The sequence below is a fragment of the Polistes canadensis genome, unplaced genomic scaffold (genome assembly GCF_001313835.1).
Source record: "Polistes canadensis isolate GaletaPanama2010 unplaced genomic scaffold, ASM131383v1 scaffold_328, whole genome shotgun sequence".
Classification (NCBI taxonomy): Eukaryota; Metazoa; Arthropoda; class Insecta; order Hymenoptera; family Vespidae; genus Polistes; species Polistes canadensis.
The window spans coordinates 131,584-142,423 of record NW_014569875.1 but is presented as its reverse complement, the minus strand read 5'-3'; the positions used below and the strand labels follow the sequence as shown (position 1 = coordinate 142,423).

The window sequence follows — 10,840 nt, the reverse complement described above, 5'->3', positions numbered from 1 at the left end:
TATCTAAAAAAATTAAAGAAAAAATTAAATAATTTTAAATTATAGCGCGTATAAATAAGATTGAATATCCGGCCACTACGTGGCGTTGTCAGCGGCGCGAAGCTCGGATCGATCGTATTAGAGCGATACATTTTTTTAAATAGATTAAGTAGAGTACTCCTGTAATACGATATATACTTAAATTATTTTGGTACGTATAATATATAGAAATGCCTGATTTATCATTAGAAACTCAAAGAATAAGCAATTGATTTTACTGAAGAGTTATACGCCGAGTTTGAGGTCATACTCTTTTCTTTTTACCGCGTATACTTTAGATCGCTTAACGATTAGCGCTGCTCTGCAGCGACGTTGCCAGATCTTCGTAGTCTATTTCATTTGCGTATATGTGACGCGCGTGCGGACAAATGATACTCAATATTCGCGCTTTATTTACTGTTCATTTGTGAAATCTAACGACACGTGTATTAAAAAAAATTCTATTGGTCAACCTTCATCCTCTTTTTAACAACAACAATTATATTCGTGAGTGTTTAATAATATCGTTTGCACGTAACAATGACTCGCACTACGAAGCACAAATTTTGCTCGCCAATATTAATGATATCGGAAAAAATTGATTTTAATGATATGTAAAAATAGAACATTTCTCATATATAAAGGTGGATTCTTTTAGAGAATAATAATCGATATATTTATTTGTAAGTGCAAATAATCTAGTCTCAATATTAGTAATGCTGTTGAATATTTAAAATTAAGTTGATGCAACTTTCAAAACACCTGTAAGTTTTATATCATATATTTAAATTTGTACAGATTTTTATTAAAAGAATATTCATTTTGTATTACATTTGGATTCATGTCAGGATAGTTTTGACACGAACAAAGTCTTATTTATTTATCTTTGATATTTAATGAATGCCCGCATAATTAAAATATTAATAAAAAAAAAAAAAAAAAAAGAAAAAAGGAAGGGATAGATTTAGTTCGACCACGCGCCTTTATTTTCTGTAAATCAAATATCTCTTTGTAAACGGGGGTAGATTTGGCAACAGCGCTTACAATGTTACGCAAGGCAGCTGTAGTCAGCGCGTGTGTTTTTGTATTTGCAACGCGATGCACCGTGGGCCGGGCAAAAGCCAAGATGGCGGCAGCCGTGTTTGGCGAAACGCGTTTAGAATGAGCTTCTTAAATACATATCACAAAGATGCTTCACCCTAAGCGCACGTTAAATTCAACGCATTGTGATTTCTTAGCTCACACAATAAATATCTAACTTGCCGAGTTAGACGAGTGATGCTTACTTGACGCGACATCTAATAAAAACCCGTAACGAGGGAAAAAAAAATTTTCATCTCGTCTACTCTATCAGAATTGCAGAAGGTTCCTTCGAAGGAGTATATCTTCATAGACGATCGTGTTCATCGTTTAATTATATTTTCATTCCTCATCGATACACCGGAAAGAAAAAAGACATTTTTTCTATCATGGTAAGATGTTTCTTTTTTTTAATATTTTCATTGTCCATTCGCAACGACGCGCGCTTCTTATGCATGCGCTTTTTTCTCATAGCTTCATGAGACAAACTAACCTAAGAATTTCTTGTATATCTCTTTTTGTCATTAATTTTTGTATCCATTTATATCATAGATCATTATCTACAATACATTTTTATTATTCCTTAATTCGTTTTTTCTTACATTTAAAAAAAATTCACAATTGTTTATGTCGAAAACCGTCGTGCGTACTTTTTGTTTTTTCATTTGGATATTCAAACAATCTATTGTATTTTTATAACAAGTAAGTTTTTTCTTTTTATAGTTATAAATATTAATGCGTTAATAATTTTCTTGTTCTACATCAAATTATTCCTAAATATCTGTGATTTTGTTTAAATAATACTTTGCATAATTTGTTATTAATTAATATAAATATATCATTAGAATGGTCGATTCTATTCTTGTATAATTAATGCATGATATATGTATTTAGGCTACGAAAAGATTTAAGGAAACAATGAGCGATGATACAAGTGGTAGTGATTTCGATGATGATGAGGATCCTGATAAAATCGAAGTACCTGGTAAATTTCTTTCTATTCATAATTAGTTATATCATTAATAATATAACTAATGTTTTTTTTATGAATAAGTATAATTATTTAATGTTGTAAACCTATTTTTCGTAGGCGGTGGTAAAGATCTCGCAACTGCTGCTGGAATTGCAAATATTAAAGATGAAAAGCCTTTAGAAGTACCATCTAATGTTACAAACAAAGGACAAACTGTTGCAAATGGTATGTACATTGTAGCAAGTAAATTTCCTTATTTATCACTTGTGTTTATATATATATTTGTGCAAATGAGTTTGTTATGAAAAAGAACTGTCACACAAAGTATTACTTATGTAATATTTATTTGACAGCGTTGAATCAAAAACTAAGTAACAAAATACCAGGTGGATTAGTAACTAAAACTGCACCACCAGGGTATGAAATGGTACGTGTGGGAGGATCGCAAGGTACTCCACCTAATTTTGTTGGTGCCAACCAACTTAATCAGTTGGGTCAATTAGGAGCTGGTGGACCATATAACTTCCCAGGTTTAGCAAGTCTTGCAGGATTCAATCCTGCGGCATTTTTACAACAGAGTAAGTCTGTAATTAATTTGCCTTTTGCTAGCCTGGGTATATTATATTAGGTTGTCCTATAAGTTCCTTCTTTTTTTTTTATGCGACTTCAATAGACGATATTTGTTGTTTAATGCTGATTTACTGTGTAATATATGAATCATTCTGTTCTATTACCTTCTTCCATCTCTCAGGAAGCCTCATTATGCTCTCTTTCTAAAATTGTTAAGACTTATTTGCAAAATATTCGTCGTTTTATTTCGCGTTTTTATTTCGCTTTCGGATTTGTGACATTTATCACGGAGAGAATTTTTTAACGAGAGAAACAAGTAATACTCGGATGGAGCAAGGTCTGGGGAGTACGAAGGATGAGATAGAACGTCCCAATCAAACTATGAGAGTTTCTGTCTTACGGCCAACGTAATATGCGATCATGCAGGCCATTGCGAAAAACGACACCTCGTCGGTTCGTACCGATTCACATATCCCATCTTGATTAAACGATTATGTACTGTTGCCCTGGAAATGTTAGTTGCTTCCACTATCTCGTGCACACTATATCGCGGATTTTCAACGAGCATATTTTTGATAAGGTCCGTATCCGTCGTTGCTAGGCGTCTGCGGCAGTCTTCATCTTTCAAATCAAAATTGTTAGCTCTTAATTTCTTAAACCAATTGCGAACGGTTCTAATAGTCGTAGTACCACTTTTATAAACGTTGCAAATCTCGTCTGCAGTGTCCTTTGCACTACTATATTTTTTAAAGCAATGAAACATAACATGTCGCAAATGCTTCTTTTGGCTATCCATATTAACCGGCGTAGAAAAAGATTTTAAAAGAGGCTTTGTCACCAACAAAACGTACTTTGAAAGAGCTGTGAGGCGACTAAAATCGATGCCATAAACGGACAAAAGATAAGCCTGCATGATTACAAGCAATAGCCAGCTTGAAATCATGTATAGCGTGGCGCGGAAAGAACTTACGAGACAACCTAATAGTATTTTTTTTTTTTTTAAATTACTTTCTTTATTTAATTTCTTCTGTGCATACATCATTTTATTTTTTATTATTTTATTAAATTATTTAAATATGTACACATGATGCTTTTATGTAGATCTTATAATTCTTTAGATGTTTAAAATAACTTTTTATTTAATGATATACTGCAGGTATGGATATGAATAATTTAATAGGAGGCTTCATGGGAATGGCTGGAATGAATATGGGTGGTGTTAATCCATTCGTACAGTTTCTCAATCAAAGTGGACTTCATCCAAATTGGCCTGCAGGTCTATCTGGTATGACTAAAATACTTTGTCAAAAAATGTTTCATATTACTTCTCTCGATTTATTATAATTATAATTATAATAAATAGGGAAAGCTGTATCACAATTATGGATGAATTCAGGTGATCCGACAAAAGTGGGCATGCAACCAACAATACCGGAAGAAGAAGAAGTAGATGACGAAGACATGGGTGTTGCTGAAACTTATGCTGACTATATGCCTACCAAACGTAAGCATGTTTTATTTTACTATTAATAATCAAAAATTCAAACAAGTTTTCTAACAAGTTTAAATTTCAAATGTACAGTCAAACGTGGGCGTAAACATCCAGATCCAGTTGTTGAGACAGCATCATTATCCAGTGTAGAACCCACAGACGTTTGGTACGAACTTTCTATACCAGAAGAAACAATACGATCAGGAGCATTATCTGCTCTTCAATTGGAATCCATTACTTATGCATCCCAACAACATGAACATCTTTTACCGGATGGCACACGTGCTGGATTTCTTATTGGAGATGGAGCTGGTGTTGGTAAAGGACGAACTATAGCGGGCATCATATTTGAAAACCATTTAAAAAATAGGAAACGTGCCATTTGGGTATCCGTTTCTAACGATCTCAAATACGATGCTGAGCGTGATTTAAAAGACATTGGAGCATTGAAAATTGACGTACATGCGTTAAATAAGTTTAAATATGCTAAGATTTCTTCAGCTATTAATGGAAACGTTAAAAAAGGTGTAATATTTAGTACGTATTCGGCATTAATTGGTGAATCCTCACAAAGTGGAGGTAAATACAAAAGTAGACTAAAACAACTTTTGCAATGGTGTGGAGAAGATTTTGATGGATTAATTATATTTGATGAATGTCATCGTGCAAAAAATTTATGCCCCACTGGAAGTTCAAAACCAACTAAAACTGGTTTAACAGTATTGGAATTACAAAATAAATTACCTAAAGCACGAGTAGTATATGCTAGTGCCACTGGAGCTTCTGAACCTCGCAACATGGCCTATATGGTACGATTAGGTATGTGGGGTGAAGGAACACCTTTTCCTGAATTCAATGATTTTATCACTGCAGTAGAGAAACGTGGAGTAGGTACAATGGAAATTGTAGCGATGGATATGAAATTAAGAGGGATGTACATTGCTCGACAACTTAGTTTTCATGGGGTTGCCTTTAAAATTGAAGAAGTACCTCTGTCCAAGGATTTTACCAAAATTTATGATCACTCTGTAAGATTATGGGTAGAGGCTATGCAAAAATTCCAAGAAGCGGCCGAATTAATAGATGCTGAAAATCGTATGAAAAAAACAATGTGGGGTCAATTTTGGTCATCGCATCAACGCTTTTTTAAATATCTATGTATCGCAGCTAAAGTAAAGCATGCCGTTTCGGTAGCTCGAGAAGCTGTTAAATGTGGGAAATGTGTTGTTATCGGTTTGCAATCAACTGGCGAAGCACGTACTTTGGAACAACTTGAACGTGATGATGGAGAACTAAGTGATTTTGTTTCTACTGCTAAAGGAGTACTTCAAACTTTAGTAGAAAAGCATTTTCCAGCACCGAATCGTAATAGAATTCATCGTCTTCTTGGTTTGGATCTACCAAAAATGAATAAATTAGAAGAAGATTTTGTTGACGGGGCAGGTGGATCTGCTGGAGGAAGTAAAAGAAAACCAGTACGTCAAGCAGCTCAAAGAGCTTCTAAGAAAGTTCGAGCATGGTCTTCTGAAGAAGAGATTACAGATGAAGAAAAGAATGGTGATCATAGTTCTGGTTCAGAATTTAAATTAAGTGGAACAGAAAGTGAAGATGATCATCGAACTGATGAGGAAAGTAATATAAGTTCTGATTTTAATCCATTTTACAGTGACAGTGATTCTGATGTTGGTAAGTATACATATATAACTAATATAGAATATTTAAATTAATGCTAACGAATATGACATAAGATTAATTTTTTTTTTTTTTTTTTTTTTTTTTTTTTCAATAGATCCATGGGATAGGAGAAAGAAGAAGGGTGGCAAGAAACAAAAGAAACCAACTAAGAAACGTTTAAGTACACAGGATAAAATACAATCAATGCTGGAACACAAGACATCTAATAATAGGAATAAGCGTAACGGAGATACGGCAGCGACCGGAAATCATGGTAATGCATCTTCTTATAATCAAGGACCACCTCGGGATGCTATTGAACGTGCTTGTAGCATGAAAGAAGAATTATTAGCACAAATAGAGACCTTAGGAGAAAAGTTGCCACCTAATACGTTAGATCAATTGATCGACGAACTTGGTGGTCCGGAAAACGTTGCAGAAATGACTGGAAGAAAGGGTCGTGTTGTACAAACAGAAGATGGTGCAATACAATATGAATCTAGATCCGAAGTAGACGTTCCTTTAGAAACTCTTAACTTAACGGAAAAACAAAGGTAAATTTATTATTTTTATTTAAACAAATTTGATTATCATCTAGCGAAGAAAAAATGTATTAAATTGTTGTACGAGTTTTTTATTAGATTCATGGATGGTGAGAAAACGGTTGCGATCATTTCGGAAGCAGCTAGCAGTGGCATATCATTGCAAAGCGACAGACGTGCAAGAAATCAAATGCGTCGGGTACATATCACACTTGAACTGCCATGGAGCGCAGATAGAGCAATACAACAGTTTGGTCGAACGCATCGTTCGAATCAAGTCAATGCTCCGGAATATATATTCCTTATTTCGGATCTTGCAGGAGAAAGACGATTTGCTTCAATCGTTGCGAAACGTCTCGAAAGTCTTGGTGCATTGACGCACGGAGATCGCAGAGCTACCGAAACGCGAGATCTTTCGCAATTTAATATCGACAACAAATACGGTCGATCGGCTCTCGAAGCAACAATGAAAACTATAATGGGGTTTGTTCTATACATTTGTATTGTTATATATCTACTATATTTCTAAACGTTGTCGCATGTTTTATTTATATATGTTTATATAAATGTTCATTAAAATAATAGATACGAGCCACCATTGGTACCACCGCCGCAAGATTATAATGGCGATTTCTTCAAAGATGTTGCGGATGCACTTGTGGGTGTAGGACTTATTTGTAATAGTGAAAACATGCCTGGAGTTCTTACTCTAGACAAAGATTACAATAACATGTCGAAATTCTTAAATCGTATTTTGGGAATGCCGGTTGATCTACAAAATCGATTATTCAAATATTTTACCGACACTTTGAACGCCATTATCCTTCAAGCTAAGAAAACTGGACGTTTTGATATGGGTATTCTCGATCTTGGTACATCAGGAGAAAATGTTCGTAGAGTAAGACTTTATCGTTTCCTTCGAAAACACGCGACTGGTAAAGCACCTACTGAATTACACGTTGTCCATGTTGAACGTGGCATGAGTTGGACCGAGGCAATGGATCAATGGTCCAAATTAACTGGTGCCAAAGAAGGATTTTATTTAAGTCATCAAATAAGAAATGGTAAACAAACAGCTATTTTGGCAGTTGCTGTTGATATTGGTAAAAAGAAAAACGAAAGTAAAAAAGATCAGTTATACATGGTTTACAGGTACGTTAAATATATTTGTAATATTTTTTTTCTTTTTCTTTAACTCTCTATATAGAGGATACATTTAAATAAAATAAAAGACAACGAAAATGGAATGTTTTCAATATGTATATATATTTCTAGGCCGAATACCGGACTTCAATTACGTCAAGAAACGTTAGGTGAATTAGAGAAGAAATATAAAAAAGTTTCAACTGAAGAAGCAGAACCTCATTGGACGCAACAATATGAGGCATCCGTGGATACATGTTCGCACGCTTATTGGCGTGGCAATTGTAAAAATGTCACTCTTGGTATGGAGTGTGAAGTAGGACTACGAAGACGTTCTTACAACGTCTTAGCTGGTTCAGTTCTTAGCGTTTGGAGTCGCGTTGAAGGTGTACTTGCAGCGCGATCTGGACATAATTCAAAGATGCAAGTTGTCCGATTGAGAACTGGTAAATTTTGTTCCCCTATATTTCGAAGAAGTCATATTAACATGATTTACTCCTTAATTAATTTCATATTTACAGATGAAGGTTTGAAAATTGTAGGAACTCTTATTCCAAAATCTTGCATGGAAACCTTACGTCAAGCACTTTCATCAGATGCAGAAAATACTGAAGAATTAACATTTTGAATGCTTTATGAACAAAAGGTATAAATTATTTTTCAAAAATTTGTACTAAAGAGAGAGAAAAAAAAAAGAAAACTATGACACAGTAATGATTACCATTCATTTTCTCTTTCATTTTTCTTACAGATGAGGATAAAACCAATTAAATAATAGTATTAAGTAAACACATAATGAATGGGACGCATTAAAAGCATCGTGCAATCGTAAAGAACATGTTACTTGCACAAATCGGATTGACTACCATAGAGCACACATAATAATGTGTTGGGTAGAGGCTAAACTGTACCCATCAGTGTTGTAATGTATTTTCGTCACAGATTTAGCATGACAAGTGAAATAAACGCTCGAAATAAGCTTTTCCGAGTTGATAGTCAAAGAACTGGAAAAAAAGGACTTGACAGATTTGTACTGTCGTCACATATGTATTATTAAAAGAGATCTATCAAGTCCCGATGTAAACCTTCTAATAGGATCTAATAGAATCTTCTTTAATTTTAATCGATGACTATACTTGAGTCAAATCCATATTATAATTATATGAAATTTCCTCCCTTTTTTTTCTTTTTTTTTTTCAATATCTTTCGTTAGGAATGATGACATTTTAGATTGGATCGTGTCAATATATGTATAAATGTAATAATGCATTAGATTTCGTTTATTGTTAATTATTATTATTAAGAAAAGCTACATATTAAAATAATGAAATAAAATGTTGCATTCTATGTATTCGTATGAGAAAAAATGTAATTTATTTATTTTAATTATTCGAAAATGAGAAAATAAGACAGAAGATAAAACTTTTTATGAAGATTAATTATTGGTATTTGTGTGTTACGATCCAATCTATAACAAAAAATGTGACTGATTAGTGAGAATAGCCTATAAAGGGCTAAAGAAGTAATACTAACGCTGCATAAACTATTCGGACGATTTATTTTTCACTCTCATTATCAGAATATAAATGTATACGCAATTTTAAGTTTTATTTGATTGATAAGTTATATCATTAATTAACACGAAAAAGAAAACAAAATATTATTGCTACCATCGCTATAGCTACCATTACTGATATCACATTACCGCTATTACTATTAGCCGTAGATCTAGACTATAAAACTATTATCAATATTACTACAATGTAGGGAGACAAGATAATAACGTATTATATTACAGTGTAAGTTTGGCAACACGACGACTTGAAATAACAAAAATTATTTACTGTACGATAAATTGTTAGAAATCTTTTTCGTATAATAAATCATTGTCAAGTTATTTGAAGTCATCGTGTTATCAGATTCAACTTGTATAAGCGTCTTAGATTTTCCATATTTCATATTATTCAATACACAAATTTTTGTTTTCTGTATCGTCCTATTCGATTTCAATCAATCCAGTGTACATTTATTTTTAATTTCTTTTAATCTAATGACAATTACACACACACACACACATTGATTTATAATATTAAATAGAAAAGGAATAATGGCAAAATAATATCATCTAGTCTCCCAACATTTTCCATCTATTAATACTGTTTAGCATTAAAGAAAAACCTAGATTGAAACAGTACATACGATGATATATTTATATTCAAAAATCGAAATGCAGTCATGCTATTAATGCATGAGATAGATGTTTGTTCCTTCGTTTGTTTGTTTGTATGCCTGTGAAAGAGTTATGGATGGGTGCTGAGAACAAAATGGATGTCGTATTCCATCTTCTCTTTACAAACAAAAAAGAAAATAATAATAATAATAATAAAAGTTTAGATTAAAATATGTAGAATATTTTAGAATCGTTAATAAAATCTTGAGTAGAATTCCAGGCAAAATGCTGTAACACAACTTTGAGAAGTAACATTTTTCTTGTGATATAGCATGAAACAATTGATGGATATCAACACTTCCTTATATCCAGGGTCTCCCTTGCAGTAATGCGTAATATTTAAAGTAGCGCTTGTAAAAGTTCTTCGTTTCTACGAATACACTATATATTGCATTTATAAACAAACAATTATGTGAAAGACATGATTTACAGTATATATAGAAAAACAAGAAATAAGCAGCTCCTTTTTAATTTAACAAAAGTTTTCATAGAAAGGAAATATTTTACGGAGTTATTATTTTTAAAATTTGGAAATTTTAATTAATATATTCATATCAGGATTTCAGGATTGTAAGATAAATACAAAAAATTTCTTCAAAGATTCGCTCAAAAAAAAAAAAAAAAAAGAAAAAAAGAAGATTTGAGATAGTGTAACTACGTGCAGAAAAATGTAAATACATATATTTAAAGTATATATGAAAACATTTTTTTATTACCGGATGATAATACGTTCATCTTTATATTGAATATTTTTACAATTCTTGTATTTGAGTTCCTATTGAAAAAAAATTATTAATAAAAGAAAGATAAAGTCAGAGTATAATTTATAAATGTGGTATTTATAGTATACGTGGAAACAGATACTGCACTTATTGAAATGACTTCTTTCGTAGCGTGCTGTGTTTTCATGGGCTTATACATAGGAGAATCGATGAGCTATGCGTGTCTTGTATGTCTGCTGCTGTGAGGATATCTGCTGATGTATGTGTGTGCGTGTGTATGACACGTGCATATGAAAGTGTCTCTTACATGTAAATCAATACATTATATAAAACAAAAAATATCAATGATTAATTTGGATACATATATATATATATATATATATATATATATATAGT

The 10,840-nt window shown here is 32.6% G+C and overlaps 1 protein-coding gene across 2 annotated transcripts; it reads left to right on the top strand.

The window, feature by feature from the left end:
• The first annotated feature begins 1,082 nt into the window (after positions 1-1,082).
• Positions 1,083-8,471, top strand: LOC106791650 (protein strawberry notch-like). 2 transcript variants are annotated; one of them, XM_014757460.1, is made up of 13 exons: positions 1,083-1,490; positions 1,993-2,083; positions 2,189-2,296; positions 2,425-2,649; positions 3,798-3,926; positions 4,038-4,145; positions 4,224-5,819; positions 5,923-6,361; positions 6,449-6,832; positions 6,935-7,501; positions 7,625-7,938; positions 8,014-8,138; positions 8,244-8,471. In XM_014757460.1, the coding sequence occupies exons 1-12, from the start codon at positions 1,488-1,490 to the stop codon at positions 8,118-8,120; spliced, it is 4,071 nt and encodes a 1,356-aa protein (XP_014612946.1). In that variant the 5' UTR covers positions 1,083-1,487; the 3' UTR covers positions 8,121-8,138; positions 8,244-8,471. The 2 variants fall into 2 exon arrangements, with proteins under 2 accessions (XP_014612946.1, XP_014612945.1); XM_014757459.1 differs by having other exon boundaries at positions 4,005-4,145.
• The last annotated feature ends 2,369 nt before the right edge of the window (positions 8,472-10,840 follow it).